The sequence below is a fragment of the Falco naumanni genome, chromosome 6 (genome assembly GCF_017639655.2).
Source record: "Falco naumanni isolate bFalNau1 chromosome 6, bFalNau1.pat, whole genome shotgun sequence".
NCBI classification, from domain to species: domain Eukaryota; kingdom Metazoa; phylum Chordata; class Aves; order Falconiformes; family Falconidae; genus Falco; species Falco naumanni.
This window is the reverse complement of record NC_054059.1, coordinates 91,698,278-91,715,906: the sequence shown is the minus strand read 5'-3', so window position 1 is coordinate 91,715,906 and position 17,629 is coordinate 91,698,278. Positions and strand designations below refer to the sequence as shown.

The window sequence follows — 17,629 nt, the reverse complement described above, 5'->3', positions numbered from 1 at the left end:
GCAGGGTTGGAAGTGGAACAAGGGAGCGGGTCTTTCCTCCTCCTGCCTCCCTCTCTCTCCCCTCCGTACTCCGGCAGCGGGTACCCTTCCGCAAGGAGTTGCTTTTTGCCCCGTCGCTGTGCCAGCCGGTCGGGGGGCAGCTCGGTTGCTCTCGGCAGCGCGTCTGTAAGCGAGTGCAGCGCTCTGCAGGCGGAGTCAGCGGCGGGCCGGGGGGCTGTGACACCGAGCGGCTGCTGCTCTGGGCCAGCAGCTTCGCCTCGGGACCGAGCCCCCCCCCAGGCAGCCGCTGTGGGCACAGCCCGCACCCCGCAGGCGGCCCCCGCAGAGCCCCGGGGCCGGCAGGCTGAGGGGAGCCCGCGGCGGCACCGAGCCCCGGCCCGGCGCGGAACGGCAGCCCAGCCCCTCCTCGGCCGGCTCCGGGCCGCGCTGCCCGGCGGGGCGGGGCCATGGGGCCGGGGGCGGGGCCATGGGGCCGGGGGCGGGGCCGGCGTCGGGCCCGGCCGGGCCCGGCCACGGAAGTCGCGTTTTTTCCGGCCCGCGCGGTGCCATGGAGTCGCTTCGGCGGCTGCGGCGGTTCGATGCCTTCCCAAAGACCCTGGAAGACTTTCGGGTCAAGACGTGCGGCGGCGCGCTGGGTGAGCGGGCGGGCTGAGGGCGGCTGGGGCCTGGCGGGCGAACCCGGCCCCCGCCGTGGATAGCGGCTGGCCGGGGGGGGACGTGGCGGGCCGGCGCGCGGCCGGGACCGGGACTGGAGGGGCTGACGGCGGTTCTCGTCTCTCCGGCAGTGACGGTGGTCAGCGGGCTCATCATGGTGCTGCTTTTTTTCTCGGAGCTGCAGTACTACCTCACCGAGGAGGTGAGGAGCGATGATGGGGCGGCCCCGGTGGCTCCCTTGTTGGCGGCGGGGCCCGGGAGGGGGGTCGGCCCGCGGCGCCCTGCCGCCCCCCCCGCCGCCTCCGGGTGCCCGGGCAGCCGCTGCAGCCGCCGCAGCCCTGCGCGGGGCTTTGTCTTTCCCCCAGCGCCGGCCGGGGCCGTGGCAGCGGGCTGGGGCCGCAGGGGCTGCATCGGGGCCTGCGGTAACGCTGTCGCAGGGGGGCGGCTCAGGAGCCTCTCCAGCCCCTGCGAGCGGGCAAGGGAAAGGAAAGAAAGCCGGTGGCGGGATCCCCACCCCTCACCCCCCTTTCCCCCACCGATTGCTGTCTTTCTTTAAAAAGTATTACAAACGGGGGAAGGTGTGGGAGGCAGCAGCTCAGGGGTCTCGCTGATCCTGTGTCTTGGCAGTCAGCTCCTGGGCCGGAGCAGCCGAGGGGAAGAGGCCTTTGGATTTGCTTCCCAGTGAAACGGCTCTCTTTTTTTTTTTTTTTTTTTTTTTTTTTTTTTTCCTTTGTACCTAGGTTCATCCGGAATTGTACGTTGACAAATCAAGGGGAGATAAACTGAAGATCAATCTAGATGTTACTTTTCCACATATGCCTTGTGCTTGTGAGTCGGACTGCTGACTGCGGAGGGATAAGTTTTGCACTTGCCGAGGGCCCACGGGGCTCCGTGTGCCCGCTGCTGCCGAGTGCTGCGCCGCTGCTTGGGCAGCAGCCGGGGAGGAATTGCTGGTGCCTCGTGGTTACGCAGCCAGGCCTGCTGGGCGCTTAAACCAGCGCGTCCAGTCGGGCAGTATTATTTTTCTGGATTGTAAATGAGCCTGAGGCATAAACCCACTTACATTTCTGTACGGCGGTGTGCTTGGTCAGAGAGCTCGGTCGCACTGACGGAGCTGGCACAGAGTTCCCTTGGGACTCCAGATTTGCCTGTCTTGTTGAAAGGCTCCGGAGCCTGCTTTGGAAGTCACTTGGCAAGGCACAGCTTTGCCATGGTTTTGGTACTTGAATTCTGACTGTAATGTCAATGCCATGTGTTAGCCTTTCTCCAGAAGTTATAAAAGCAGAATGAGCGTTAAGAATCTGATTACCTTTTAACTAAATTCAAAACAAAGTTGCGGGATGAAGTGACTGGAAGTCCTTCAAGTCTGACTGGGTATTACTGCTGTGCATGTTATCTGCCTGTCTACCTGTTCCTGCCTCTTGTTCTGTTGTGGTAATTCCTTTGGGTAATGCGTTGGGCTCTAGATGTAGTGAATCTTGACTTCCTCCTGACCCCCCGAGGTGTTACCGGTCTTTGCCTTCCTTAATTTTAAAACGGTGTGGGAAGGCTAGAGAGGCTGGAATCCTCGGCTGTTGTGTGCGGAGAAGCTGTCAGCCTTCTAAGAGAGCACGTAGCCAGCAAGCGAATCGTGGTGCTTCGGTACCGAGCTGATACCACAGGCCTCCATCTTTTTGTGAAAAGGGATCACAAGGAAATGTGCTGATGTTGAAGGGGGAAGGGTGGCGGGGGAAGAGGTAGGAGGCAGCTTTCAACCAATTTTAGGCTTAACTCCTGTGTTCCTGAAAATGGTTCTGGGCTTTGAGGGGTTTGCTTTTGGCTTTTTGCCTTAAGCGCGTCTACCTTTCAGGGTAACGCTTTCTTGGAAGTTGGAAACGGTCCTTCTGGGACACCAAACCAAACCCCGTACCTGGGAGGGCCATTTAGCATGCTGCATTGTGCGTTTTATTTCGTCGGTCACTTGACCCTAGCCGTACACGCTCTCCCAGTTTGGCACATTCTTACCCTGCTGGCTGAAAGTTTCTGTCTTTTCACTTCCTCAGCTTGTCACAGGCCATAACACTTGTGTGTTCATAGACCGCTTTCCTTGCTTACTGCTTTCAGATTTGAGCATCGATGCCATGGATGTGGCAGGAGAGCAGCAGCTGGACGTAGAGCATAATCTGTTTAAACAGCGCTTGGATAAGGCTGGCAATCGTGTGACTCCAGAGGCTGAGAGACATGGTAAGATGCTATTCTGCCATTTGTGGATGGATGCTCTCGTAGTCTTTCCATCGCCGTATGCCTGCTATGAGGTTCATGGAAACAAGTGATGGCTGAAATCAGAGCATTTTAAACGCCACAAACTCTTGAAGAGTTTATAGGAAGCTAATCCATTACACTGGTAGATCAGACAAGCTCCTGTTTGTTATACTCGGTACTTTTGCGAGGCAAGTCTTTGCCTGGTCCCTCTGAAATTGGGACAAGGACTCATGGATGCATTTCAGGAGCAAAGCTGCTGAGTGAACGGGCTTTTCCTACTAGGAATCAAGCAGCTGGTCTGGCAAAACTTGACTTTGGTTGCATCTTTAAATCCTGGTAGGCTGGCAGATGGGACGAGCTGGTTAGAGGAAAGAGCCTCTCTCCAGGGAAGGCTCCGCTGACTTGACCCTTAAGCCTAAGCTATCATCTTACTGTGTTTATTTTGCGTGTGTCAATGCATACCTGATAAATATATTTCAGTTGAAATATCAATAAGTTACAAGTTGGAGTAAGTGGTTCTTGGCTATGTAAAGCTCTACTCTGCATTTTTTACATGTTATGACTTACTGTTTTACTTTGATACAAACTAGGAACAATTCTGGTAGTGTTGCAATGTAATGATAATAGTGTCCCGACTTTGTTTTTCTAAAACGTGAGCTCTTTATTATCTGTTCTGGGAGATAGTGTAGTTCCGTGTATTGGCATGAACGAAATTTGCTGATTTGTTGTAACTCAGATTTAACTTTTGTGTTCTTGAAGCTGAAAGACTAAACTAAGCCAAGAGCTGAACAGTGGGTAGGTACAAGAGCTTCTCCTGTTGTCACGGGAATGTGGTGATTACGTTCTTACTATGGTGTCACTTAGCAGCCTTTCTGTATTCAGAGGCTGTGGCGTTACAAATGTAATGTCTCGGGATAAACCCCACTTTTCTGTATCTAATTCTCTGTTAACACACATAGGCCTCCTGCCTTACTTATGTTGCCAGCCTCAACGGGGATTACTCGGTCTGAACCGATTGCTCTCACTCCTTATATTATCAACAGAGAGGAAGAGAAACGTGAAGGGAGCAAACCATCTCATCCAGAAGAGGCATTTTGAAAGCAATCAAGTTCCATTGCATGCAACAAGCAATTTCTTCTGCTGTCTGGAAAAGGGACATGGCTAGTTTGATTTCCATCACCAGTGTGGCATGTTAGATTGGAAGTGTCCACTCATCTTCATGAAACTCTATGGTTATCAGTTTCTATTAGTAACACTTGGTTCAGTCAGTTATTTAAATGGCAACTATAGCAGTATTGACTGTTAAAGGAAAAATTTACAGTCATAGGTACCACTGGGCTTTCTTTAGTCACAACTCAGAGCTGGGCCACCACCCCAGTGAGTGGCAGAGAACCAAGCGATACAGCACGGCTTATATACACTTATCAAACCATTAGTCAACATCTGAAGTTTGTAGCAGTTTCCTTTGGTCCTGTCAGTTCTGCAAATCCATCGCCTGACTGTCCCAGGTGATTCATCTCCTCGGTTCCAGGCTCTGCCTTGGCTCCAGGCTCCTCCTCTGATCATGATCTTCTTTCTGCCAACTTTAACTCACACGCTCCTTCAAGCGCGCTTAGTCTCTGAACAAGCAATTCCTATTCTCATATACTATTTTTTCTAAAACCACCTGTGTTTCTGAGAGCACCTGTGTGCACAAATTGGTCATCTGTTGTTTCTCTGTTCTCCCACTGACTAACTGGACTGGGTTTTAAACCAGCCTTGGATTAGGGCTACGCTAGGGACGAGACCTGGTTCTGCCACTTAGCTGCTTCGGCACTTTAAATTTCTTAGTTAAAAATACATTTTCTGTAACATTGACCTTAAATTTAACAAAGCATACCTAAATATTATGGAGTAGTATGTGGAGGCTTTTCCTGATCATAGTTACATTAAAATAGTTAATAGCTTAATGATTTCTGTGGTAGGTTGCATTCTGTGCTGGGATGTCATCTCATTCATTTCTATTGAATGACAATAGAGGATTGGATTTTTTATGGGTGGTTCTTACTGTTTCCTTCCTTTTAACATGGGCAGAGTTTTCCTGTGTCATGTGTCATATCTGCATGCAAGCTGAGGACCATGTTAACAGCAAGAAACTTTGCATGTGGGGTTTCATGTACTGCAGTTTCTTTATAGTATCCAAGCTGTGTGCAGTACCTCTGGGTGCTCTCTGAGATAACTCAACAGGCAGCTACCGATTGCATTCAGAAAGCTGTTACTGGTTGCTATATCTTGAAAGATTCCGTGTGTTGTACAGGTGTTCTTCAAATGGCAGGAATCACAGCTTTGACAAAACGTAGGAATTAAGCTGCATTCTTCCTGACACTATCTTTTAGTGTAAATACAGGATCAAAACCCATACTGGTTGAATTCCTATGTGTACTTTCAACTTGTTTGAATGTTGTAAGCTGTAGAAATTGAGTCTCATACCATTGTTTAAGAATGAGTATATTTTCCTAAAAGTTTTTATTTGCTTGATCATAACTACCATAAAGTATTTGATTAAAGAAGTGGGGTTAATGATTGATTTTCATGCATATTTCATACTTTCTAATTAAAATCTCTTTTTTTCTGTGGCTAATACAGATGTCTTTAATACTCACTTCTGTCCACCTGTTATACTTCCCAATCTCAACAAAGAGGGTCCTGATAACATTTTGTCCCCTCGGCAGTGTCTGACTTATCACCTGCCCCAGCCTTAGTTATCCAAGAAGCCACCTTTTCAAGGCTTGTAAGAGGGTAGTGCGGCGGTACCTAGAGAGTGAGCCTTAGAGGGCTTCTGTAACCCAGCAGACTTGGTCTTGTCCTTCAGGATTTGTGAGTGAAACAGCCTGGTTTTAAGGGGCCTCTTCTAATAAGAACCCATGGTTTTGAAAATTTTAGACATGCAGTTCCTTGGCTCACTTATTCCGAACTCCAAAATTTGCAGACCTTTGGTATTTATTTTGGTTCTTGGAAAAACAAAGGTCCTGTTTGAATTTTCTGGAGGCATGTCTTGCCCTTTGGCGGGTTTCAGCTGCCACCAGCTCTCATCTCTTCTTTTACGAGTCCCTCTGCAGCCTTCTGCACTTAAGAACATAAAACTCCATGAGTTTGTGCCCCAGCTGTACTGCAGCTGCGCATTCAACACACAGGGGGCGCAGACACTGGCAGAATTGTAAAGTCATGATGAAGACAGAAATTCCTTGGAGATTTCTAGTAAGCCAGTGGTTAATGTGTGTGCATTGTCAGCATCGTTTTTCTGGAGGACTGAGTGTCAGTTTTCCGCTTGGGAGATTCCCACTCTGATCTAGTTCCACAGCAATGTATAACTGTGTTCCCTACGTATCTTGGGGCAGGATTAACGCTTTACGCCCTGTTGTCTGCTATTTAAAATATTTTTTGTGTAACAGGTCCTGTATCAGTTGCAATTTGCTGTTTGTGTCTGCTTTAGACAAAGTTTTAACAAAGCCTTTGTGCAAGTAACATCTGATCAGCGCTCCAACAAGGCTTTCAGGTGGCTGGTTCTTTCTGTGGAGGGTGTTCTTCAGATGACAAATGCTACTCTGCTTGATCTTACTTTGCAGCTCAACAGGTTCTGCATTCTTTCAGGTGAGCTTCGGGTGCAGGATGTGCAGCTTCTGACACAAACTCATTTCATTCATGTGTAGAACAGTTTCTGTGCATAGAGCAGAAGTACAAGATAGCGTTTCTAGACATGCCTCGTGACTTTGAATGCTCTTTTGTCTTAGAACTGGGGAAAGAAGAAGAAAAGGTGTTTGATCCAAATGCTTTGGATGCCGATCGCTGTGAAAGCTGTTACGGGGCAGAGTCAGAGGACATTCGGTAACCTTTACATCTTCTTAGTGCTTGAATCCGTACAGTTAATGTGGCATATGTGGGTTGGGGTTTTTTTCCAAAATGTCTGTGAAGATTTGTGCAGTGCAATCCTCCTGGGCACCTGTTCAGAGAATGGTGAGAGCTGTTGTGTTTTAGTATGCCTATGCTGCACTCATGATTGTTAAGAGCATGTAGGGTTAGGTTGTATGTTTTGTCTGCATGCCTGTTTAAGGGCAGTAGCACAAAGATTGTACCTCAGCAACCAGAACGTTTTCTGGGATTATTTGGTGTCCAGAGGGGAGCTGTGTAAATTATTTTACCGTTCTGTGAGCTGTCTTGGAAAAAAACCTGGTCATGGCTTTGCCTCCTCGCTTCTGCTGCAGGCTTTGCATCCTTATGGGAGCAAAGACCAGACACCTATCACTCACACAAACGATGGGTGTCATTCAGTGTTTCTCATTCCTTCTACCTGCAATTTTGTGTAAGAATGGATTTGTGATAGTCCGCAGGTTCTGGACTATCCTTTGCTATTATTGTGTCTGTAGTAATTTACTTAGACCCATCTGTCAAGTTGCATCCTTCCCCAGAGATGTTTCCATCTTGAGGGATTTATGATTCCAGCCTTCAACTTTTTGTTTTGTCCAGCACAACACGGAACCAAGACAGACAGTTGTTTTTTCTGGTGACCAAGATGTTGTCCAGAGGTAGAAGAGCAATGAAGAAAGTTTGCCGTTAACCCTTCCTCCAATGTTGGCAGTCTTGCCCTAAAAACAGAGAAAGGGAGGAACAGAAACAGGCAGATGCTTTGTTCACATGGGGAAGTTCCAAGATGCTCAGAGATGTGGGACACTGATGTCATTTCTGCAGCAAATTTCTTTGCTGAGGATTGACTTGGCTGTCTGAATGGACAACTAAAGCCCTCTTCAGGCTTAAGTGCTGCATTAAAACAGCTTGTACCCTCGTGCCGAAATCTCAGAAAGTACGTCAGGAAGCTCAAGCTCCTTCAGGAGCATTAGACCACCTTTCAGTGTTTAGTCCCTGATGTTTGCATCATTGATTTGTTGAAATAAGATCCACCAGGGATTCGAGTCCTGAGCTGGAGTGTCTCTGTCTCGCTGTAAAGATGAGAAGATGATGCTTATGCTTTTGCAGGTGTTGTAATACTTGTGACGATGTCAGAGAAGCATACAGGCGACGAGGCTGGGCCTTCAAGAACCCAGATAGCATAGAGCAGTGCAAGAGGGAAGGATTTAGCCAGAAAATGCAAGAGCAGAAGAACGAGGGCTGCCAAGTGTACGGTTTCCTAGAGGTCAACAAGGTGAGAGATGGGTCTTGCCATGAGCCTGTTGCATGGTGGTGATGGGCATGAGAAGGCACAGTCGGGGCATTCCACTCCTTTTCCAGCTGTAGGTGTTCACAGGTCTGTATTAACCCCTGGGCTCAGCAAGGTGCTTGCGCCTGTAGAGGGATTCAGTAGGAGAGTTGGGAAAAGCAGTGGGAAGGGGCTAATTCTCTGTTTCATGAGGTGGGCTGGATGGAGAAGCTTAGCTTTTGCTACCATCTAGCTAGCGAGTCTTTTTACCAAAGTTTCTGGAGGAGGAGAGGCAGCTTCTTTGAGGTTAGATTGTCCCACCTGCCCTTCTAGTCTCAAAGCAGAGACCACCAGCAGGTGCTGGAGATAACAGTAACCAACAACTTGTCAGCAGAGGTGCTGGAGGGAGTGAAATGTTCCCTTCTTTAGAAAACCGGTGGAAGCAAGACTTGGAGTTGATTGTCAAAGTTGAAGGTATTCAAAGAGGTGGTTTTTTGCAACTGGTGTATGAAAATGTAGTACAAGATACACCGGATGTCTATGTAACTACCCTGTCATTTGACAGGTTACCGAGCTCAACACACTTGGACGTGCAGGTTACATACCCAAGTACGTTCTAGCAGTCAGGCCCAGGCTAATTTTTTTTTTTAATTCCAAAATTTGGAGGGTTTTTTACATCTTTGTGTACTATTTCTGGAGACAACATTCTTTATTTCTGAAAAAAAAAAAAAAAAACCAAACCCAAAACAAAACCAAAACCAACCGTTCACTCATGAAGCCAGACACTGTGATTTGAGCATCATCATGGGTGCTGAACCATTACGGGACCCTTTGTCACAATGTGTGATAGCAAGAAAGATTGAAAGATTCAAAGGGGAGTGCTGTGGATAGCAAGAGTCCAAGGGTGGGTGTCACTAGGGAAATTTCTGGGGGCCACTGTTAGGCACTTCTGCGCATCTCCATTCTCAACAGGTCCGCAGTTAACATATGCGATAGGTTTGCACAGTCATCAAAGTTGTAATGTAGCATGTGAGCTTGATGCATTGAAATCCTCCAGGGGAGGGTGTGTATGATTGCTAGCGAGTGTCAGGGAGGACTGACATCTAATATCCATATCCTTTTCGTATTCCAGGTTAAAATTTTAACAAACTTTGTCTTTTGGGGGATATTGGGGGGTTGTTTGGTGTTTTTTTTTTTGGGGGGGGGAGGGTTGTGGTAGGTTTAGTGCGTTTTTGAAAGCAGCTTATTTTCATGGATGCATACATAGGACCACTGCTGTTTATTGTATTAAAGGTTTTCTTACCCTACCTGCTCACCCTCGCAGTTACTTTCTCCACCCCTTTTCTGCGATACCTTTTTATTTCATACAGCAGCAGTTAGTTCCCTCCCGGTAGACTTGATTCCTTCTTCTCATTTTTATGTCCACTCAAATACTATGCATAGAACAGTTGTTGTCAACATCAGTATGTGCTTATGGCTTTCCACATGACTGCCTGTGAGGAAGAGGGGAAATTCATACCTCTCTTAGGACAATATCTGCTGGTGTTGTCACCTATGAAAATGAGTTGCTTATTGTCTATCTCATTTAAACAAAAATTTGAAAATCCAACCACTGGTATGACTGCTTTATTTATATAGATTCAGGCCTTTTAATGAAAGATTACCGTTTCCTGCAGGTAGCTGGAAATTTCCACTTTGCACCAGGAAAAAGTTTCCAACAGTCTCATGTACATGGTAAAGTATTTTCTTTTTCTGCTTATTGTGACCTTTAGCTTCCAAGCGTTTCTGACCGTTTCCTTTGAACATCTTTGCATTGCTATCTGTGATTAACAGCAGCACTGTTTCAGGGGGGAGGACATTGGTAAAATTTTGTTAGAGATGTTTAGAACCATCAGGAACTAATAGAAAAATGTTTTCTGAAGATGCCGCCACATGGGTGTGGGAGAACATGGAGGAGAATGTGTCTGGGCAGCCTCTCAGCCTCACTGGTTCTACAAAACCTTGCTGCCCTGCAGTAAAACAACCTGGAGTATGGTGTTGGGTCCAGGACCTGAATATCACTATCTCTGGAAGGGATATTTTGGAGAAAAGCTGTTGAGAATTTTAAAGCAATTCAGAACTTTCAGAGTAAAAATTCAGTTGTGAAGGACTTCCTCAGGTATATAGAAATACACAGTGGCCGGAATGACAGTGGTAGTTTACAGAATCATAGAAAGGTTTGTGTTGGAAGTGACCTTTAAAGGCCCCCTAGTCCAGCCCCCCTGCAGGAAGCAGGGGCATCTTCAGTTAGATCAGGCTGCTTACAGCCCTGTCCAACCTGATCTTGAGTGTTCCCAGGCACGGGGCATCTGCCACCTCTCTGGGCAACCTCCACCAGTCTTTCACCACCGTCATAAAAAATTTCTTCTCTATATTTAGTCTGAATCTACCCTCTTTCAGTTTAAAACCACTAAGGCCCCACTAAAATGTCTGTCCCCATCTTTCTTATAAGCCCCCTTTAAGTACTGGAAGGCCACAATAAGGTCTCCCCAGAGCCTCTTCTCCGGGCTGAACAACCCCAGCTCTCTCAGCCTGTTTTAGGAGAGGTGCTCCAGCCCTCTGATCATTTTTGTGGCTCTCCTCTGGACCTGCTTTGCCAAGGTCTCCGGAGCCAGATACGGTACTCCAGGCGGGTCTCATGAGAGCAGAGGGGCAGAATTGCTTCTCTCGACCTGCTGGTCATGCTTCATTGGATGCAGCCCAGGATATGGTCAGCTTTCTGGCCTGTGAGCGCATGTTGCTGGCTCGTGTCCATTTTTTCATCCACCAGTACCCCCAAGTCCTTCTCTGCAGGACTGCTCTGAACCCCTTCATCCCCCAGCCTATTGATACGGGGCGGGGGGGGGGCGGGGAGGAGTTGCCCCGGCCCAGATGCAGGACCTTGCCCTTGACCCTCATGAGGTCACATGGCCCCACTTCCCAAGCAGAGCACTGGGGGGAAATGTTTTGGAGAGCCCCAACTCCATTTATGTTAAAATGGGTCACGCATGATGTAACTAGTGTAACAGGTTAGTTAATGACTGGTCGTTCTCAAGGGGTGGCCTTGAATTTCTCTGGTGCTGCTCTGTAAGATTTGTCAGCCTTGCAACTACTCAGCTCACACTTCACATGCTAACAGCTGATCACCGCCATCATCCTGTGCCGGGTTGTAGTAGAGCAGCTACCGGGAGGAGCATCCCTGTCCCTCCCTGTGCATCACTGCATGGTGCCAGCACAAGCATTTGTGCAGCTGTGTGATTAACCTCCCTTTGGAGCTACTCTGACTGGAAGAATAGCCTCACATAAAAGCAGTACTTAATGTTTCAGCCTGCTGCATGGCTCTCTGATATGGTTCACCTCGAAGGGAGAGTGGGACAGGAATGGGCCATCGACAGGAAGATGTGGAGACAGAGGCTCTTTTATTCCTTTGGCAATAGGTCCAGTTTAAATGCCGATCCACCAGAGCCAAGTGCTCTGTAGAACTTTGTTATTCGTTGAAGGTTACCCTGCTGGTGTCTGTGCAAAAGCCAGCGCTCTTGACACTTCACTGACAGCTAAGCCACTCAACTCTTGCCTTAACTGCAGATAGTATTGCAACACGAAACAGGGTGTTGCTGGTAACCATTAAGAAAGACGGCACAACGTAATACCGAGGCCGCTTCTCCCTTTTTTCCTTTCCCTGGCCACCATTTCACAGGTATTTCCAAATTTTTAGTCGGAATTTCTTTTTTTAAATCCAAAGGAGTTCCTTGATCCAGTTGCCAGCGCAGGCACGCAAACCACTGTGTTTGTATAAGAGACAGCAACAAGAGTATCTGAAGCCAGTGCAGCTCTGAGCTCTTTATAATGCAGAGCCATTGTCTTAATTCCAGTGACTGCAGCCTTAGTTTCTGAGCATTGAACATTTTAACTGTGAAATGGAAGGGCCTTCCCCTAGATCAGAGCATTAGGAGGAGTATTGTTTAGGTTTAGCATTTCCTTTTTCTAGCTGTGTGTTCTCTGTTCTGCATGCATATCTCTTTGGGTTTAGTAAGGGGTTTGTATAAATGCAGATAAAGCTTCTCGTGTTTTATTGATAGATGTTAATGGAAAAAACCTGAGTTCACAGCACACTCATGCTGAATAAATGTTTTAAAGGAGAGGCTAGTTCTGGACAGTTCTTTAGTGTTCTGGCCTGTCTTGTGCTAGGCTGTGTATCAGAAACCCTTCAAGGGAGCAGCGTTCCTGAGCTTTGTTAATTGTGTAGTAGCACTTGGTGATCTGACTCCACCAGCTCCTAAATAATAAATAGCCCACGATTTTTGAAGCGTGATTTTCTTTGCAAAGGTGAAAGCTGAGGTCTGGCTTGCTGACCAGTGTTAAAATGCACCATGGCCTCTGGCTGCTTTAAGATGATAGTGTGACTTCAGACGAACCTGGTAGGAGCAATACTGAAATCAAGTTTTAAGTTACATTTTCATCCTGAAACTGATGCTTCTGGCATTACATAAAGTAATTTAAGTAGCCAACCAAAAGATATCAGTTGCCTTCCATTGCCCCTGTTTTCCAGCTGCCTTTGGGCGTGTGTGCTGCTGCCGGCATTGTCACCTTGCTGTATGCAGGAAGAGCAGCGAGAGGGCAGGCCAAACACCCCAAACCCTGGCACTGGTAATAGTCACCTTGGTCCTACCAGTTGTTTGCAAATATCCTGCTCAGGCTCTCCCTGCAAAGACTTTCCCTTTCCACGTGTGTTGTCTGGGCAGCTGTAGCAAGGCTGATTGATGGGCAGAGCCGCTGGGAATTGCTAAGATGATGATAATTTCATTAGGGCACTTGCTCAGTTGTTAGTTTAGATCTGTTGTGCCTCTGTGTTTTACAGTAGTTAGAGAAGTTTTGTGTATCAGTTAGTGACAGAGATAACAGTGAATTTTTCCTCCCTTGCCCCTGGGGTCTTGTTTTTGCTGTAGATTAAGAACACGTTCAGATAAAGACCAAAATACCTAATCTGAAGTAACCCCAAATTAGATACTTTCATTCCATGTAGCAGTGGCTAGTCTATGTCACATGGGGAATTGCAGCAGTTTTATTTATCATGTGCCCTACTGCAAGCAAAAGAGAAACCCAGGTGATTTTCATGTCATTTTAGATCTCGGTGGAAATGAGAGGAGCTCTCTCATAAGCTAGAATAAGGTAAACAGATATGTTTGTTATCACAGTGTGAACTATATTGTTAAACTGTTCTTCTGTTACAGTTCACGATCTGCAGAGCTTTGGACTTGATAATGTAAGTGTTCCCAAGATAACGTTCTAGTTTTCTTGGTCTGTTTTCCTTCTGGATTTCCCTCTCTTTGCCACATTAAGATCCTAGTATACTGATCCCAGATGGATTTGGCCTTACGAGTCTGAGCAGAACCTAGCACCTGCTTTCACAGAGGGCTGTGAAGGATGGTCTGGGACATCTGCATGTTGCTTGGCAAGCCTTTTCCCCTCTTCCCGAGACTGCCTTGCTCCTTAGCTATGCTCCCCAGTTTCCTGAGGCTGATATTTTCACAGCTGCTTCTGGATCTGGGAGGAAAGCAGATGATGCCCGTACCAGTGCCACCGAGGCAGCTGACAGCATCGTGCTCCTATGGCAGGGAAAGCAGTAGGTGCAACAGCCTGCACTGTAGGTGGAGGGGAAGGGCACTGGCGTCTGGGTGTTTCCAGCAGGAAAAGGAGAAAGTCCACATCCTGGAATCTCCCATGAATAAAAAAAGAAGAGCAAGTATGTCAGAGTTTACTGTTAGGATGTGCAGAGTAAAGGGAGGACCTGTCTCTTTTCCAGAGCTGCACTCAGAAAACTATACAGATAATTAACTTTAAGCTTCTTACCTTGCCCCTCGGGTGCTGTGCAGTTGTTTGAGTTATTACCATTTCTGTTTCAGATCAATATGACGCACTACATCAAACATCTTTCATTTGGAAGGGATTATCCAGGCATTGTGAATCCTCTGGATGGGACAGATGTCACTGCACACCAAGGTAAAAGCCATCTGAGAGAAATCTCTTTTTAAGTGTCTGTATTCATAAGTGTTACAAAAGAATAGGAGTGAAGTTCCCAGTCAGTCCTAAACAAGAACCCTGACATGCCTAAAACATGGACTCCTCCACCTTATGCTCTTTCTGGAACAGCTGCCTCCATTCATCTGGAACAAATGTGCCAATGTGTTTTGATTCTGTGACCTTTTGGAAAGATCTTTGTTTTCGGTGTTCATGGCCTAATTGGTAGTTGCTGGAGAGCTGTGGTGTCTGCCTGACCTTGATCTACCCGACAGTAACAGCCAAACAGCTGCAGTGAAGTTGAAATATTGCTCATCTTTTCTATAGCTCCAGTTTGCTGGCTTGAAAAGCAAAGGCAATTCTCTCCTCGTGCTACTGCTGCTCAAACTATAATATTGGCTTATTGGCACAAGCCTGCTTATGTGCATTTTCTGTGAAGGATCCTGACTGTATCACTTTATACACCACTGCAGAAATTTGTTATTTTTTCAGATCTGCTGAAGTCTGCAAAGTTTGTCTTTGCAGGTACTTGGGGTGCTTTTATATGATAAAGCTTGGAGGAAGAAGTAGTTTGCTTTGAGGTGGTGGTAGGTAACCCTACCTGAATCTGTTCTTTTAAATTTTCCAAATTCTTGAGGAATTAGGATTGAAGACATGCTTTGGAAAAGAAGTGGCAGAAGTAGGCGGCAGGTCAAATTTGTGTTTATTGCAAACCAGCTAAAGATATTATATATGGCAATTATTTCTTCTGTAGAAATAGATGGATAATCTTCTTTAGGGGATTTAATAGAAAACAGGTTTTCAAAGTGACTCCTGCCTTCCATTATCCTTAAGAGAACTGAAGGAACAGGCTGGTCTGAGGCAGCAGCAGGAGTTCTCATCGTATTTTTTTCCTCAATGATCCAGATCTTCCTTTTCATCTCCTGATACGGTAAAACCCATGCTTCTACAGCCATAAACTGTAGCGCTAATTGAAGTTAATAGAGGATGCCTGTTTAGAGCTGGTGTTTTCTTGGGGCCATGCTGTTGAAATAAGGGGTTTCACATGCTAAAATAAGAATTTTCAAGAAGTTTTCTGTAGAAAGTTTTCCATTTCATCAAGGCCAACATGCCAGTAGTTTTGGTTTGGGTTGGAACAGGAAAAAGATTTGCTTTGGCAAAAGGAAAAGTCATGTCAGAGATTAACTTTATTGTCCTTGGAAGCCTCCAGTTGCTGTTGTGAAGAAAGATGTTCCCTGATGAGTCGAACAAAACCAGTTTGTGTCTACCTAACCTGTCAGTTAAGCTTTCAAGCTCTTCACTGGTTATTAATTTTGTCTCTGTCTTTGCTTATAGCTTCCATGATGTTTCAGTATTTTGTCAAAGTGGTTCCCACGGTGTATATGAAAGTAGATGGTGAGGTAAGTACCTTTTTTTCTCTGTTGTTTTGGCAAGTGAGCGAAAGCCTTCAGACTTTGTCCTCAGGTTCTGACACTGAGCATATCTGACTTCTGGTAGAAACAATGCAACTTGTTTGACTTTCTTCATATCACCACCTGAAGCAAGAATAACAGTTTCTGCGGCGTAATGTTATCTGTAATGTTGCAGCCGTGATGAAGCAGATCTTAGCCTCCTCCACCCCACCTAGATCAAGGTGACCATGCCATTCCCATCACGTTCCCTCATGAATCCCTTGTACTGCATGCTCAGAAGTCAAAGCAGCAAGGAGATCCTAAAAACGCTCTTTAGAGAAAAACCCACGATCAGGCTTGTTTCCAATTTAAAAACTCTTCCACAAGAGGGTGGCTAGATTTCCAGCCCTGCTTTCAGAATGTGTCCTTCTCTGGGGACAAGTAGGATAAACAAATTGCCAGGGAGGTACCAGGGTGAGGCGGAAGACCCTGTGAACAGACACAAATTTATGCTCCCTTTCTGAAGCCAGCCTGAGGGAGCGGAAGGAACTCTGATTTCTCTCTTTCATTTGTTTTGGTTGCCATCATTCTGCAGCATCTCAAGAGTTACAGAGAACCTCCTTTTGGTAAAAAAAAACAAACCAAAGTTATTATTTGGGCCCCCATAGTCTTAGGGCAGCAAAGCGATGTAAGCTGTTACGTTTCTTTTGCAAAGAACACGCCAACAGAGGCAGCAGCTCTACTTTTGTGCAGACTTCACTACCAGTGCTACCCAGTGTACTTACCTAACGCTGTGGGGAAGAAACAGGTGCCACATGCTCTAGTACCTCTGTGAACATTCACTACAAGATGGCTTAGCTCCCTAGCTGTCTCCCAGGTTTTGGTTGCACATCTGCTATGCTGCGTGAGTGGCCCGTGCCCAGCTTTACTTTAACCGTGAACCAGTTTCCTTTGAGGTGAAACCCAGGCCTGGTTCTAGGGCTTGTTCAGTGCACAGACAGATCTACATGTGGATGAAACTACGTCAGAATTTTATTCCCTTGTGCTACACACACAATTTTATAACACTGTGCAAACCACACAGCACCGGGAACCCTTACCACCTCAGGCTCTTCGCCCAAACTCGTGCCACTCTCTGGCATGTGCCACATATACTGCACGTCCATGCAGCCTCTGTTGCTTGAGGCACTCTAAAATGTAAATCACCAGTAGGTTATTTATTACCCATTATGTCAGAAGCCGCATAGGAACCACAGGTCTGAGGAGGCACATGGCCACTGTCGATACAATGCAGGCATTCGAGTGAAGTTACTGTAGGGCCACGTGGGCAGAGCAATCTAACAATCCATTGGAAAAGGAGATGTAGTTTGTATTTCTTCATCTGCCCTAAAGATTGAAACTGTTTGCAAGACTCGGTACTCATGTGATGAATCCTTATTGTGGGCCCCTCTTTCTTCAATGCCCTGTCTAGAAAGGACCCATCTGTTCTCTCCTGGAAATTGGGTGGAAGTTACTTGCTATGAGGTGATACTGGGAGAACCTACATACCATGTTGGAAGCTCATTCTGCTTGGATTCAATGTTGGGTGTTTAAAATTCCTGAATTTTAAGTTCCTGTGGATGATTAAAATTCCTGAAGTACAAAGGACAGTTAATCAGTGCCCTGTTTTTGTGGCCACCTCCCAGCATACCATGGCTTCTGTTTCTCTTGATGAAATCTCACATTGTACTGTAGAGCTGTTGTTCAGTTTTCAAAGGACTTCTGACAAAAAACTTGCTTTTTATTAGTCACCAGGAATGGAATCCATGTAGACCATCATGCTTATACTTATGGTAACTATGGTTCCAAGTGTGCTGCCAGATGTGTACCAGGGCTATGTTATGCATTCAGTAGCTGGAAGCCCCAAATGTGGAATGTGGTAAAGAAACTGGATAGTATCTTTCTCAGTTTGGATCGTAATTTGTGTCAGATGGCTTATTAGGGATGATAGAACATAATTCCATTTTACAGAAACCCAACTTATTTGCTGTAAGAATAGGACTGTTAGGAATATGTGGAAGAAAAGCAGGGTGCAGAGGAACGCTGCAGAATGATCTTCACTTATATAAAGATGAGCAGTCTGTGTCCTTCTGTAGGC

General features: G+C 46.6%; 1 protein-coding gene and 1 long non-coding RNA gene across 7 annotated transcripts in view; one reads left to right on the top strand and one right to left on the bottom strand.

The window, feature by feature from the left end:
- The window catches only part of LOC121089846 (endoplasmic reticulum-Golgi intermediate compartment protein 3), a 30,493-nt gene that overhangs the window by 7,796 nt on the left and 5,068 nt on the right, over window positions 1-17,629 (top strand). For 2 of the 6 annotated variants that reach the window (XM_040597503.1, XM_040597502.1), the window contains exons 1-10: window positions 482-635; window positions 786-856; window positions 1,395-1,482; window positions 2,758-2,877; window positions 6,666-6,759; window positions 7,906-8,071; window positions 9,742-9,799; window positions 13,315-13,346; window positions 13,987-14,083; window positions 15,437-15,501. In XM_040597503.1, the coding sequence (XP_040453437.1) occupies window positions 548-635; window positions 786-856; window positions 1,395-1,482; window positions 2,758-2,877; window positions 6,666-6,759; window positions 7,906-8,071; window positions 9,742-9,799; window positions 13,315-13,346; window positions 13,987-14,083; window positions 15,437-15,501 (879 nt within the window). In that variant the 5' untranslated portion in view covers window positions 482-547. Of the gene's footprint in view, window positions 1-480; window positions 636-785; window positions 857-1,394; window positions 1,483-2,757; window positions 2,878-6,665; window positions 6,760-7,905; window positions 8,072-9,741; window positions 9,800-13,314; window positions 13,347-13,986; window positions 14,084-15,436; window positions 15,502-17,629 lie in introns of those variants that run through there. The other 4 variants (XM_040597505.1, XM_040597508.1, XM_040597504.1 and 1 more) reach the window with 4 other exon arrangements.
- LOC121089847 lies at window positions 2,192-16,903 on the bottom strand. Its single transcript, XR_005828399.1, has 3 exons — window positions 16,893-16,903; window positions 10,421-10,424; window positions 2,192-2,323 (listed from the first exon to the last, which is right to left on the bottom strand). It is a non-coding gene; the product is annotated as an uncharacterized LOC121089847 (long non-coding RNA).